General features: G+C 41.5%; 1 protein-coding gene and 1 pseudogene across 1 annotated transcript; both read right to left on the reverse strand.

The window, feature by feature from the left end:
• Positions 1 to 1,141: 1,141 nt before the first annotated feature.
• LOC128629594 (uncharacterized) lies at positions 1,142 to 3,737 on the reverse strand. The gene is made up of 2 exons (XM_053678335.1): positions 2,744 to 3,737; positions 1,142 to 2,641 (listed from the first exon to the last, which is right to left on the reverse strand). The coding sequence occupies exons 1-2, from the start codon at positions 3,406 to 3,408 to the stop codon at positions 2,554 to 2,556; spliced, it is 753 nt and encodes a 250-aa protein (XP_053534310.1). The 5' UTR covers positions 3,409 to 3,737; the 3' UTR covers positions 1,142 to 2,553.
• Positions 3,738 to 5,192: 1,455 nt separating this feature from the next.
• Positions 5,193 to 10,451, reverse strand: LOC128629566 (uncharacterized; annotated as a pseudogene).
• Positions 10,452 to 15,980: the final 5,529 nt, after the last annotated feature.

Raw genomic sequence — 15,980 nt, forward strand, 5'->3', positions numbered from 1 at the left:
GCAGAAATTATCTAGCCACCTGTTGTCACATGTTTGTGGGAGGGATTCTACCGTTGTTGCGTTGTCACCAGGCAAAGCCGGTGCTGTCTCCAGGTTGTTGCTGTAGCAGGTATATGCAGAATCTTGAGACATCTTTGTAATTCGTGTTCACTGTAACACAGCCCACCCCATTTTAATCATCGCTGCATGAGGGCAGTTTTAAGACAGATTCTCTTGAGTTGGTAACGTCCAGCTCAGGGTTAAACAGCAGCTCCTTTACAATGTCCTTCTCACAAAGAATTTTTGACAAACTAACACCTTGTTGTTTTTTCTTGGAGCAAAAGTTAACTCCTCATGCTTTTCATCAGAGTCTCTTATAGGTGTGATGCAGGACAGTCTTCTATGGATGTTACGAGTTCTCAGAGTAGCCATTGTATCAGGTAGTTGCAGACTGTCTTCTGTGTTTTAACCGTAATGTCTTAAGACGATATTTAAAAGCCATTAACACCCCCAGACACTAACTCATTATCATAAACAAACTGATAGGATTACAACACGACCCCCCTGGTCATAAAATAAGTGTCTCCCCCACAAATGCTTGGTTAGGAAAAACACAAAGAGCCATAAATTAGTTGTGCCTACAACTGTCATTCAAGAAAAACACAAAGATCATAAATTAGCACACTACTTCGATTGACATTTTGGAAGAAAGCATTGTCTACCGATGAAACGAGTATGGGCATGGGTTTAGAGAGCGAGAGAGAGTGAGAGAGAGAACGAGAGAGAGAACGAGACAGAGAAGTGTGTCGGTTTTCACGTCATTACTGCTTTAACCCAGCAAATGGAAGACATCTCGGGGGAAACTTATCATCTAGTTTAAACAATACGATGATTCTTTTAGCCAACACTTTTTTTTTCCAAATTTTTTTTACCTCATAAGGATCTTTGTTGAGAAGTCATGTAATATGTGCTATTCTTTTTAAACAGCTCTTTTAACCATTTTTACAACCTAAAGGTTTTACGTGTTTGTTTTTTTTTTTTTTTTGGAAGACAAGTAATACGGATTTCTTTTTAAAGAGCTCTTTTAATCTTTTTTTACCTCCTAAAGGTTTATTTTTAGAAGGTATGTAATATGCGCGATTCATATGAATCTGATTCTGTATTTCACGTCTAATATTTTCAACCTTATCAATGAAAAATTTCATGAAATCTTCACTGCTATGTAATGATTGAGTGTTTCTCTCTGTAGTGGTTTTATTCCTAGTTAATTTTGCTACTGTGTTGAAAAGGAATCTAGAATTGTTTTTGTTGTCTCCTATTAAGGTGGAGAAATAGATTTTTCTAGCATCGCCAAGAGATTTCCTATATTTCAGTAGGCTCTCCTTCCATGCTGTTTGAAATATCACCAGTTTGGTTTGACGCCATTTACGTTCTAATTGTCGAGTTGTCTGTTTTAAGGTTCGCGTTTGATCGTTATACCAGGGTGCTAATTTTTTTTTCTCTAACTATTTTCCTTTTGAGTGGAGCCACTCTATCTAGCGTGTAGCGGAATGTTGACTCCAAGCTTTCAGTCGCCTGATCGAGTTGTATGGGATCTGACGGTGATCCAAATCTAACTGATGTTTCTGCGAGGTTATTTATGAAGCTCGGTGCAGTAGCTAATGTGTAGGTATGTTTTACGCGGTAGCGAGGCGAGGTGGAAATATTATGATCAATACGTATTATGAGCGAGATAAGATAATGGTCTGAGACAACTTCAGACTGCGGAAAAGTTATAATATTTTCTATACTTAGTCCGTATGTTAGTATGAGGTCAAGAGTGTGACCACCATTATGAATAGGCCCGATTACGTTCTGATTAATCCCTACTGCATTTAAGATGGACACAACCGCTAATCTTAGAGGGTCTTCCAGGTTATCAAAATGAATATTAAAGTCTCCGACGATTAATGCTTTATCTACAGACACAACCAGGTTTGAGACAAAGTCTGCAAATTCACTAAGAAATTCAGTATATGGCCCTGGGGGTCTGTAAATAATAATTAGAGGAATTGACTTATTTTTTGTGGCTACATAAGTTATACTGGTATAAAGAATTTCAAAAGAATTAAATTTATGCTTAGGTTTTTGTGTAACAACTAGATTTTTACTATGGATGAGACCAACACCTCCTCCTCTACCAGTTGAACGAGGCTGATGTACATAACTGTATCCAGGAGGACTGGCTTCATTTAATGCTATGTACTCGTTTGGTTTAATCCAAGTTTCTGTTAAACACATTAAATTACATTCCTGATCAGTAATGATGTCGTTAACAATAAGAGCCTTAGACACAAGAGATCTAATGTTTAATAGTCCTAGCCTCAGATCAAAAGTGCTGGCTGTGCATTCAATATGATTTAATTTTATGTTAATTAGGTTACGAAGATAGACTTCCCGAGATTTTCTATATATTTGTATAGCTCGGGGAACAGAAACAGTCTCTATAGTATGTATTACCGGTGCCAGATTTTTAATTGAACATTGATTATACTGAATGTTGTTATTGTCGGAAGATGTACTTACGGTAGGCAGTCACTTGGAGTGTAGCGCCTTGGAGATGTTGTCTGACAGCAGTTCCGCTCCAAGGCTGCTGGGGTGCAGGCCATCAGGACGAAACAACCTAGGACGCTCCCAGAACAGATTCCAGTTATTGACAAACACCAGATTCTGCTCATTACACCAAGAGACTAACCAATCATTTAATGCTAGAAGTCTACTGAACTTTTCTGCTCCACGTCTGTATGTGGGAAGAGGTCCAGAGACGATGATCTTCGCGGTGGGTGATCTGCCTCGTACCGTCTCGATCAGGCTGGAGAAGTCCCTCTTCAGAACCTCTGTCTGCCGCAGCCTGGTGTTGTTCGTCCCCACGTGCAGCACAACCGCTCCAATGCGCTCGTCCTTCTTCAGGATCCCGGATACCTGCGCAGCGACATCAAGGACACAAGCACCAGAAAAACAGTGTGTGCACACCTTACCTTTAGATGAGGCTACACGGACGTTCCGCACAATGGAGTCCCCAACGATCACAGCGTTGGGTCTGGTCTGAAGGAGAGGGGCGAAGCGGTTCCTGGTTGGAATCTCGAACACCGGAGGTGGAGAGGGTCCAGCCCGCGCCTTCCGCCGCTGGTTCACCCAAGGCCCGAGGTGTGTTGGCGCCAGCGTGACGGAGACCACGGCTGGGAAAGTCCTAGGTGCACGGTCCCTGCACAGAGAAACACACGGCGTAGAGGGGCTGGGAGTGGAAATACCACACTGTGTGCTTACCTTGGATATGTGTGCAGAGGCACAAGATGTTTCCAGCGCAGTTTGTCGCTCCAGCAGCTGGGCCTGCTTGTCGAGTAGGCCGTGGATCTGCTTCTCCACATCCTCCAGTTCCAGCCGCACCATGAGAAGCTCGAGCGAGTCCTCATCTGCACTCAAACTGGAGAGACAGCAGACATATTTGTTTTTTAAACAGAACAGCGGTAAATGAGAAATGTGAAACGTAAACAAGGCTAGCGGTAGGTGATGCTAGTGGGCTACGGGCTACAAGCTAGTTGCAAGCTAGTCGCGGATGTTTGTAAAAAAACAGATCAAATTTAGCGACAGCGCAACGTTACGATTGTTTTATCTAAAGTAGTGTCAGTTATATTTGTATAACGTAAGGTAAATAATTTTAAAGTATAGAGATTAGAAGAAATTAATGTAATAGCGTTAGCTCGAAGGGTGCTGCTGACTCACTGACACTTCAGGTTGCCAGATACTCTCACTAATCAACATTTGTTTTCATTTATTTCACAAAACAAATATTCTATTCATATATGTACACATTCAAACATCATGCTTTTTCTAAAAATGTGTTTACACAAAATGAAATAACCCCACACAGTAACACAAATGCGTACCCAATATTACCCATTGACACGTTTTTCAGACGTATTTCAACCCCCACCCCCACCCCCGCCAAAAAAATCAAAAAACAGACTCATTAACATAAACACCTTTGTTGGGAGGCGGCTACTCCCCCACACACACCTCTCCACCACTGCCCAGACACACAGGAGCCAAATTGACCTACTGATACAGGTTACCCCTAGCCTGTCATAAATTAGCTTACCTGCAAAAATGTCGGCCTGAGAAGCACAGGGGCCATAAATCAGCACACACTACTTTGATTGACAGTTTGACAGAAAGCGTATGATATAACTAGTAAGGGATCTAGTATTTTGATGAGGAAATTAGTGAAATTAGTTTGGTCTCTTGAAGGGGAGTAAAACATTCCAATGGTTGATCTGATATTGTTATATTATCTACAGGGTTAGTTATAACTCTGGTTTTAAATTAATAGTCTTAATTTTTTGTCTTATATTTTAAATTGCCATTAAAAAAAAACATGAAGTTGTTGCTGCTATATAATGATTGCATGCAAGTGTTTCTATTGTAGTCTTATTCTTCATTTTGCTATAGTATTAAATACAAATCTAGGATTCTTTTTGTTATCTTCAATTAGGGTGGAGAGATAGATTGATCTAACAGGACTAAGAGATTTTCTATAGTTCAGCTGACTCTCCCTCCATGCTGTTTGAAATACAACCAATTTGGTTTGATGCCATTTATGTTCTAATTTACAATAAATGCTTTGTTTAAAGAAACAACCAGTTTCAAGATGAAATCTGCAAATTCAAAAAATAACTAAGAATATGACCCTTGGGGCCTGTAAATAATAATTAGCAGAGTCGACTTGGTAGACTTATTTTTTTGTGGCTACATATGTTATGTTAGTATAAAGAACTTTCAAAATGTTGAATTTATTACTAGGATTTGGTGTGACTTTCTCCTCTGCCAGTTAGATGGGGCTAGTGTAGATAACTGTTTTTGGGAGGACTACCTTAAATTAATGCTATGTACTCATTAGGTTTAATCCACAATGCTGTTTAACACATTACATTAAACTCCTGATCAGTAATGGTTTCATTAACAATAAGTGCTTTAGACGCAAGACATCTAGTATTTAACAGTCCTAACTTCAGATCAAAGGTACTGGCGGTGCATTCAGTATGATCTAATTTTATGTGCATTAGGTTATGAAAACAAACTTTCTGACTATTACTACATTTTTGTTTAGCTCAGGAAACAGACACAGTCTCAACATTTTGGAACTTAGGTGATGACTGCTTGTCTACTCCCTGGCCTTGGCTTGGGATTGTCACTGATTAACTAGGCCTGTTCTAAGACCATGTGCTATGCTGCAAGAAATGAGAGCAGCACCTTCCCGAGTGGGATGGATACAGCCCCCGGCCAGCCTTGCCCTCAAAACTACTCCAATTATCTATAAAGCTCACATTGTTTTCACAGCACCATCTGGACATCCAGCAGTGTAGCAACCATAACCTGCTGTAAGCTACATTGCCAAACCGTATTGGGATGGGGCCAGAGCATATTACTGCATCGGACATCACCTTCGCTAAATTACATATCTCTACAATGTTACTCTTAGTAACCTTTGACTGATGAAGGTGTATATCATTAGCTCCTACATGAATAACTACCATTGTGAACCTGTGGTTGCCTGGGACCCTAAGATTACCTACTATGTCTGGTAGCTTGGCTCCCGGTATACACCTAACAAAAGCTGCTGTTGCCCTTAAAGGCCTAGCTAATTTCACGTGCCTTAAGATAGAGTCTCCTATAACCAGAGCTCTTTCAGGTTTCTCAGTGGGTGCTTCACTGTTACCTGTTAGACACGTGAAGTGGAGAGGAGTGGTGCTCCTGTGGGTGAGTCTTAGCCTTAGCTTTGGCTTTGCAATTATGCCGCGGAGTCATCACCCATTCACCCTGCAGTAAGGGCTCTAACGCCGGAGTTGGGAGAATGCTATAGATGCCTTAGGTGTTTAATGAACCTTAGTCAAAGAATCATTGATATTTTAGACTGATTCGACATGGATGGACTCTGCTTCCTGTCTTTAGTGAAAAAAAAAGACAAAAAAACAAAGCATTCTTCAAAAAAATAAAAATACAGCAGAAGGGAAAGTAAAACTACAACAAAGGAAAATGATAGCACAAAATTATTGATGAAAAAGAAAGGAAATACTTTCTACTGAAAATGACACGTTCTGTGTACCTGTGTACCCATCACAGGACTAGGATATGCTGCCCAGGTTTTATATCATATAAATAGACTTTCAAGTAGAGGTGTACTTTACAGCTCCCCATGAGATTCAGGATTTTCCCTTCATTTTAATCAGATCCGAAGTAAATAGTAACTCCCTACTTGAGTCGTCTTCTAATTGCATACTTTATTAGTCTTACTCAAGTAAGTATTAACATTAATTATTTTACTGTTACTTGATTAATCATTTTTAAAAGTAGTTTTACTTGTACTTGTAATTTTTGGCTACTGTACCCATGTCTGCACCTCGGGATATGACAGGAGATTCTCTGTGTAAGTTAATGTTTGTAATTGGTTTTAAGTCAACTAAATACTTTTACTGAATGTTGTGATATCATGACTGATAATCTTAATGGGTCAATTCATGAAATGAGCAGAATGATAAATCCATTATGTTAAACTTGGACAATTTAGCTCTGCTCTTATTTCCTGAATTGACACATTAAGATTATCAATTGTGATATCAAAACATTCAGAAAAAGTCCTTAGTTGACTTAAAACTAATTACATACATTACCTTACACAGAGAATCTCTTGTGATGTCCTGATGTCTGCTTCTCATGATTCCTTGCACCGACTATGGCACGACATCCATTACTTGTTGTTAGTCAGTTACAGCACTGGCAAAGTCAGTGGTTATGCTAAAGGTATTAATCGTTTGAGATTAAGGTAAATAAATACTATAGTAGGACAATAATTTAAAAAGCTAAGGATGGATAATGTGACCATCTCCCTGCCTTCATTTATTTAGGAATGAGTGAAAGATGTGAAGACATGACCTGGGAGAGCCTTTAATTACTTCACTTAATCTGTTGCTTCTGACATTTAAAATGAACATAAATGGCATCAGTATGTAGTACACACACACACACACACACACACACACACACACACACACTGTTACAATAACTTGTTTGGAAGCAAGCGTGGGCGAACGGAAACTAGAGTGTGAGCATCAGGCAGAAGACAAACACGGAAGACAGAGCAATTCAGTCAGGCAATCAGGCAAACAGTCAACATTGGGCAGGGCAGGAAATCGCGGTCGAGAAACAAGGTAAGATCTTCGAGAAATGGAAAAATCGAAACGAGAACAACGGCTTGGTAAAAAACAAAGAAGATAGTTCTGAGCATTTAATTCACGAGGCTCTGCTGTTAACGAGGTCCTAGGCATTGCCACGTGACAATGATTACTCTCAGAGGTTTCATCCTCGGATGAAACCCCTGACTTTTCAGCCACCACTCAAACGGTCTCATGTACAATAGGCCCAACGGTATAACGTTGGCTGCAACTGCCATAAGGCCCAACAGCCTCTCGTAAAGACTGGAGGGGATGCCCAGACCTAGCTTTATCTTGCTCAAAGTTGATAGTTGTACACATGTTGGGGATAGAAACGCCCTCATCATAATAGAATCCCATATAACCCCTAGAAAAGTTGTCCTCTGCACTGGAGAAAGCATACTTTTCTTGAGGTTCGACCTGAGCCCCAAGCTCCTTATCTGGGCGAGAACAACATCTCAATGTTGAACTGCCTGTTCCATGGATCGTGCTAGAATTAACCAGTCATCCAGGTAGTTTAGTACACAGATGCCCTGGAGTCGCAAGGGAGCCAGAGCAGCATCCATGCACTTTGTGAAGGTGCGATGGGATAAAGCTAGCCCAAAGGGAAGAACCCGAAATTGGCATGTGTTTTCTCCAAACCTAGGAAACTTCCTGTGACTGGGCGATATTCCTATGTGGAAATATGCATCTTTCACGTCTATCGTCACAAACCAGTCCTCGGACTGAATCTGTGTCACAATAAGTTTGAGCATCAGCATCTTGAACCTGTATGTCCGAAGAGTATGGTTCAGATGACGCAGATCTAAAATTGGCCGCATACTCCCATCGTTTTTGCGGACCAGGAAATAACGGCTGTAAAAACCTCCCTCCCTTAGGGAACGGGGTACATGTTCTAAGGCCCCTTTGTCCAAAAGGGAACTTACTTCCTGCTCTAACATTGGGCTCTGCTCTGTGCTGACAACTGTGGTGAGCACACCTCTGAACCGGGGGGGGTGTCGAGCTCTGAACTGGACCCGGTAACCCGTTTCTCTGGTAGACAGAACCCATGGGGACACATTTGGCAGTAGTTTCCACGCTGCCAGTGATGTTAGCTTTTCCACATTTCGTTGGAGGGAAAGCATCAGATTTTCATTGCCCTGTGACAACTCGCTGACCAGAGAAGACTGAAAATGTGGGATGGCCTTGGCCAGGGCAGGCCCTACAGTAGCACTGGGAGCTAACTGCCCTAGCAACCTAATGTCCCCTGATACGTCCCTCTGTGGCCCATCAGGACCATTCCTTCCTTGTCTGCTTTGCTTTTATGATCATTCTTAGATCAGGCTTCTTAGCAGGCTGTGGCTGCCTGGTCCCCCTGGCTTTCTGCGGGGGGAGGCGGGCCGCCACACTCGTCTTCTGCGTCTCCCTCGCACCAGCACTGGCCCAGGCTCCACTCAGGGAGGCCCGTGCGAACTTGACACGACGGGGAAGGAACTGGCTGAACGCCACTGTTTGCTGTATTCCCTCGCGAAACCTGTCAGTGATGGCATTGACCGTGCCGCCAAACAGGCCGGAAGGTTTAACAGGGGCGTTCAGCAAGGAGATCTTATCTTTGTTCCCCATCCCTGAGAGGTTGAGCCATAGGTGCCTCTCCGCCACAACCAGGCTACCCATTGAACGGCCGATATGGCGAGCCATTTGTTTGGTCACCCAGAGAGATAAATCTGTGGCGCGGCACAGCTCTGCCACTGACTCGGCCCAATTCCCTGACCAGTATCGAGCTCGCTCAGCAGGTCTGCTTGGTAGGCCTGCAACACTGCCATTGTATGCAGGGACCCACAAGCAAGACCTGCTGCTGCATAGGCTTTGCCCACCAACGCCGAAGTGGCCTTACATGGCTTAGAAGGTAAAGTTGGCCTCCCTAAATTACCTGCTATTGATGGAGAGAGGTGGCTCACAAGCGCCTCCTCCACTTTTGGCATCGCTAAATAGCCGTGCTGCTCACTCCCCATGACGGCTGAGTAATCAGACATCGTGGAGTTATAAAAACGGCTGGTGTATGGTGTTCTCCAGAAGCGTGATATCTCATCATGCACTTCCAGAAAAAATGCTACGAGCCTGCTACAAGCCACTTCCTCTTCTCCGGGCCAGTCTATATTCAACTTTTGAACCGCCCTAGTGATCACCTCAAGCAGCTCTTTATATGCTTGAGAGCTGCTGTCAGTTTTTGGTGCAATGGCGCCCTCTACCGACTCCTCGGAGTCAGCGAGGGTGTTTTGGCTTTCCATAGGGGAAGGAGGAGTCGCGACGTGAGTTCTAAAGTCAGGCAGAGAGCCAGACCCGGAAGACAGAGCAAGAGATAGAGCAGTGCTCGTCTCCGGCTCCTCTTCCAAATCCATACAAGAACCCCACGACCTTAGCCGGCTGGCTGCCTCGGCAGCGGCCGGCAGAGATCCGCGAGGCTCTGAAACCCAACTCCCTTCGGATGAGAAGAGAACGAGTCGAGAGCGTAGTTGCCTAATAGTGAAATGCTCACACTGCTGACAGTCAGACCCCTCGAGGTCTGCTGTAGCATGCTCTATGCCCAAACACTTCACACAGAAAGCGTGTCCGTCTCCTCCCGTGATGAAACGGGAGCAAGGCATAACACACTTTCTGAAATCCCTCTTGCTCATTCTTTCACTCCCTTTTCTTTTCTTTTCTTTTTCTAAAAAAAGGATATATATATATATATATATATACATCATGCGATGCGCTTAATTGCCACATCACCTGATCATGGCAGGCCTATAAGTAGAGGCATGATTTTACACAAGCATCAGATACTGGTTACACGGGCCACGGCGTTCCCATACTGTTATGCTAAATGCAACATCGAAGTTCCCTTTGAAAGGGAACAACAGTCATTTGTACTTCAATCAATCAATCTGTACTTATTTTTTTCCAAAAAGTAAACAAACATTCAAAAACTAGGTGAGAAAATATAATGTCGATTAAGTTTGTTATACTGGTGCCAAAACCCAGGAAGGAGGAACGACGTGCTATTGGAGAGACCTCATTGCTGTGGGAGGATTGTGACGCTGATGAGGCGGTGGTGCTGGAGTGGGAGGACGGAGGAGTCGCTGCCATCCGTTGGGAGGCAGAAGAACCACTGCCATCTGCCTGAAACAGGAGGAGCAGTTGCTGTCCTCCAGGGGATGGAGGAACTGCTGCCGTCTGCAGGAGAATCAGAGACGTGGCTGCCATCTGCCTGAAAAGGGGAGGAGCCTTACCCATACATCAGGGAGGCAGAGGTGTGGCTGCCATCCACCAGAAAAGGGGAGGAGCTGCAGCTGCCCATTTGGAGTCCAGTGCAATTTCCTGGCAACATGGGGATCGCTTCCCAGTGGGCTAAAGACCGAATGATAGCGTGTCTGTGGACCAGAGTGTTTTTTCTCTCTCTCCCCCTCTTGCTATCTCTCTTACTCGCTCCTTGTCTCTTTCTTGAGTTCTGTTTACGATTAAAGTATATAATTACTTTCAGCCGCTTCCCGCCTCCTCCTTGCCCATCTTTAAAGTTTGTTACAGAGGTGTTTGTGTGTTACACTGTGTCTGTTTTTCATTAAACATTGGTGCTGTGATTGATGAACAAACATCTCCACCTTGGTCTCAACAGTCCTAAGGATATATTTCTTGAACCTTTTGGGGTCTGTTCAGATGCAATTTTGCAACTTAAGTCATGCTGCCAAAATCCTTTTGGAGAGAAGGAGCTTTTTCCTAGTCATCCTGGCATGAACACCATAATTATTCAGTCTTTATTGGTCACATATATATGCACAGTGAAATTCTTTTCTTCACATTTTTTTCTGATTGTGCTGTTATGAACATAAACATAATGTGCTTGCAGACACCTGTAGGTTACATGACTCTTGGGATGTTGTTTATATCTATGAACATTAAATGCTCTGACCTTGGACTCAATATTCTGAGATGCCCTCTCCTGAGAAAATTAGCAACTGTCTTGAAAGCTCTATTTGTAATCAATAGTTCTCACTGCAGAATGGTGAATTGCAAATTGTTTGAAGGTATATTGCTTGGCCATATAACCATTTCCAGACTGATGAGCAGCAGAAATTGCTTTTCTGAGGTCATGGTGACGTACATTCTTCTTGGCATGATGTACTGTAGACATACCTGAGTGCTCCAGAATACCAAACTGCCAAGCTCTGCTTTTATAGGAGTAGTATAGAGTAATATATATATATATATATATATATATATATATATATATATATATATATATATATATATATATTAGTATATTAGTATATACAGTATCTCACAAAAGTGAGTACACCCTTAACATTTTTGTAAATATTTGATTATATCTTTTCATGTGACAACACTGGAGAAATGACACTTTGCTACAATGTAAAGTAGTGAGTGTACAGCTTGTGTAACAGTGTAAATTTGCTGTCCCCTCAAATTAACTCAACACACAGCCATTAATGTCTAAACCGCTGGCAAAAAAAGTGAGTACACCCCTAAGTGAAAATGTCCAAATTAGGCCCAATTAGCCATTTTCCCTCCCCAGTGCCATGTGACTTGTTAGTGTTATAAGGTCTCAGGTGTGAATGGGGAGCAGGTGTGTTAAATTTGGTGTCATCGCTCTCACACTCCCTCATACTGGTCACTGGAAGTTCAAAATGGCACCTCATGGCAAAGAACTCTCGGAGGATCTGAAAAAAGAATTGTTGCTCTACATAAAGATGGCCTAGGCTATAGGAAGATTGCCAAGACCCTGTCACTGAGCTGCAGCATGGTGGCCAAGACCATACAGCGGTTTAATAGGACAGGTTCCACTCAGAACAGGCCTTGCCATGGTCGACCAAAGAAGTTGAGTGCATGTATTCAGCGTAATATCCAGAGGTTGTGTTTGGGAAATAGCTGTATGAGTGCTGCCAGCATTGCTGCAGAGGTTGAAGGGATGGGGAGGTCAGCCTGTCAGTGCTCAGACCATACGCCGCACACTGCATAAAATTGATCTGCATGGTTGTCGTCTGAGAAGGAAGCCTCTTCTAAAGATGATGCACAAGAAAGCCCGCAAACAGTTTGCTGAAGACAAGCAGACTAAGGACATGGATTACTGGAACCATGTCCTGTGGTCTGATGAGACCAATATAAACTTATTTGGTTCAGATGGTGTCAAGCGTATTTGGCTGCAACCAGGTGAGGAGTACAAAGACAAGTTCGTCTTGCCTACAGTCAAGCATGGTGGTGGGAGTGTCATGGTCTGGGGCTGCATGAGTGCTGCCGATACAGGGGAGCTACAATTCATTGAGGGAACCATGAATGCCAACATGTACTGTGACATACTGAAGCAGAGCATGATCCCAGCTTGAATTCCAGCATGATAATGACCCCAAACACACCTCCAAGACCTAAACCCTATTGAGCATCTGTGGGGCATCCTCAAACGGAAGGTGGAGGAGCACAAGGTGATCCACTAACATCCACCAGCTCCGTGATGTCATCATGGAGGAGTGGAAGAGGACTCCAGTGGCAACCTGTGAAGCTCTGGTTGAATTCCATGCCCAAGAGGGTTAAGGCAATGCTGAAAAATAATGGTGGCCACACAAAATATTGACACTTTGTGCCCAATTTGGACATTTTCACTTAGGGGTGTACTCACTTTTGTTGCCAGTGGATTAGACATTAATGGCTGTGTGTTAAGTTATTTTGAGGTGACAGCAAATTTACACTGTTACACAAGCTGTACACTCTTTACTTTACATTGTAGCAAAGTGTCATTTCTTCAGTGTTGTCACATGAAAAGATATAATCAAATATTTACAAAAATGTGAGGGGTGTACTCACCTTTGTGAGATACTGTGTATGTATATATATATATATATATATATATATATATATATATATATATATATATATATATATAAACTAAGTATGACAAATTTTGAAGGACATTTTGCAAAAAGTGTTCATCTCTCTTATGTTTAGAGACTTTTGGGACACCAGGTCAGAGTATCTCCAAGGTGTTCCCGGTATGCAATGGTTAGTACATACCAAAAGTGGTCCAAGGAAGGACAACTAGTGAACTGGCAACAGGGTCAAGGGAAACCCAAGGCTCATTACTATGATCAGATTTCAGAATTTGTAATTTTCCATTGAGAAATATACTGTAGATATAAAAGATATAAATCATACTACTGATTGAAAATTTAAATATTATTTTGTACACAGTTTAAACTAAGCTGTGTAAAATGATCTGTTGATTGTACTGACCACTGAGGTAATTATACCCTTTAATATAACTTTACAAAGTGTTTTGTTTAGGAATCTCTAAAGTAACCATACAAACTTTGGTAACATAGCCATGAACTTTTTTCAAGAAATTTTATTGAATTTTTTATTGAATCAAAAAAAGTTATCCAACACCTATAACCAATGTGAAAAGCTAACTGCCCCCTTAAACTTAAAATCTGGTTGTGCCACATTTAATGGCAATAACTGCAACCAAAAGCTTCCTATAACTAGAGTCTTTGACTTACTTCTAGGGCTAGGACCTACTCCTATACATTGGATCAATGTCTTGCTGCATAATCTGTATATGAGTTTCAACAGATGGACTGAAGATCGGACATCCTACTGTCCGGATTTTCTGGTAGAGAGCAGAATTCATGTTTCCCTCAGTTATTGCAAGATAACCAGGCCCTGAAGCATCCCAAAACCATCACACTGCCACCTTGAGCATAGGTATGATGTTTTTTTGTTTTTTTTTGTGGAATTCTTAGATTGGTTTATGCCAGACGTAATGAGATCCCTGTCTTACAAACAGTTCCACTTTTTGCCCAGTGTCTTTCTGATAGTGGAGTCATGAACAGTGACCTTTATTGATGTAAGAGAGGCCTGTAGTTCCTTTGATGTTGTCCTTGGCTCTTTTGTGACTTCCTTGATGAGTAGTTGTTGTGTTCTTGGAGGAATTTTGGAAGGCCAGCCACTTCTGGGAAGGTTCACTACTGTGCCAGGTTTTTTCCATTTGGAGATAACGCCTCTCACTGTGGTACTTCGGAGTACCAGAGCCTTTGAAATAGCTTTGTAAGCCTTCCCAGACTGATATATTTCAATCACTTTCTTCCTTAACATTTCTGGATTTTTTCTTTTTCAATTTTGGCATAGTGTGTTACTGGGTAAGGCCTTTTAACCAACTTCATGCTGTTGAAAATGTAATATTTAAGTGTTGATTTGGTTGAACAGGGTTTGCAGTAATCAGGCCTGGTTGTGTCTTGTCCAGCTGAACCCTATTATGAACGCAGTTTCATAGATTTGGGGAATTAGTAACCACAGAATACATTTTCACAAAGGCCCAGTTGGTATTGGATAACTTTTTTGCTTCAATAAATAACTATCATTTAAAAACTGTATTTTGTGTTTTCAAAAATACACAAAATACAGTTTTTTGCGGAAATTATTTTTTAAAGAAAATTTTAATGCTGGAAAGTTGGAAAATGCTCAACAACCTGGCATGATCTGAGTTAGAGATATTATGATTGCCAATCATTCAGTTAAATTCCACACATACTGTATCCACACACACACACACACACACACACACACACACACACACAGTCTCATATGATTATTCGATTGGTCAGTTAAAACATTTTTAAATTATCTATGTTTTAAGACATTAATTATCTAGATGTGATATGTTTTATTTGTGTATTTTATTATTGTTTTTATCTTATGTAACTTTGATTTCATGGATGAGAGCATTTCCAAGAATGAGTGAATATTGCTTCATAAATTCATGACATTATTAGGTAATGTCAAAGATACTGTCAGTAAACTTTTTGAAACTTTTTAACAAACCAAAACTTGTCTCCTAACTTGTAGTTGTAGAAGGACTATCCCAAGCAATTCAGAATTTTGGCAAGGATGGGATAAGAATTTTTATGAAGGTCAGATGAATTGTTTATAATTTAAACAAAACTAAATGCCCTGCCATTCTAAGAACCTTATGTGTGTGTTTTTCCATTTATGTGTGTGCATGGTGTTCGAAGGGCATGTGCCATAGTGTATAATGCAGCCTGATTGTGTTATATATATATATATATATATATATATATATATATATATATCTATATATATATATATATATATATATATATATATATATATATATATATATATATATATATATGAGTATTTGTGCCTGTTTGTGAGTGTGCCTATGTGCTTTTAAAAGCATGAGTAGGTGGCTGTGCGGTTTCCTGTGTTTGTGGGCTGATGTTGTAGGCCTCTCTAGTACTCCGCTGGCACTATTATTCTGTCAGGAACCACGGTGATTTCCTGAGGAAAGGAAATTATTTCATTTCCAGCTTTTGTCTGGGCCTGAATGCAAGCAATGCTCTTTCAGCAATATTCGCTCATTTCCACTCCCTTCTCCATCCAAACAAAAATATACACCCCCTGTCTTGGCCCTATAACTCATGTGAGGTGCAGAAAAATAGCAACTTCCACAATTGCTTTAATTTCCCTCATCAGAGTTTCTGGAATGGCCATTTTCTCCTGGCCTCAGCAGATCTTTATCTTGTTCTTTCCATCAGCTCCCTAGGATTGTGCCAGTGGATTCCCTCAAGAGATGAGGGGCCTGAATGGGTGAGCCCCAGCCTGTTTAGTGTAGGCCAAAAGAAAGCCTTGAATGAGAATTCCTTGTAGACATAAAATGTTGTGTTCATCTCATGTCAAGTAGACCTAATATTGTATATACAGTAA

Source organism: Ictalurus punctatus, chromosome 4 (assembly GCF_001660625.3).
Source record: "Ictalurus punctatus breed USDA103 chromosome 4, Coco_2.0, whole genome shotgun sequence".
Taxonomy (NCBI): Eukaryota; Metazoa; Chordata; class Actinopteri; order Siluriformes; family Ictaluridae; genus Ictalurus; species Ictalurus punctatus.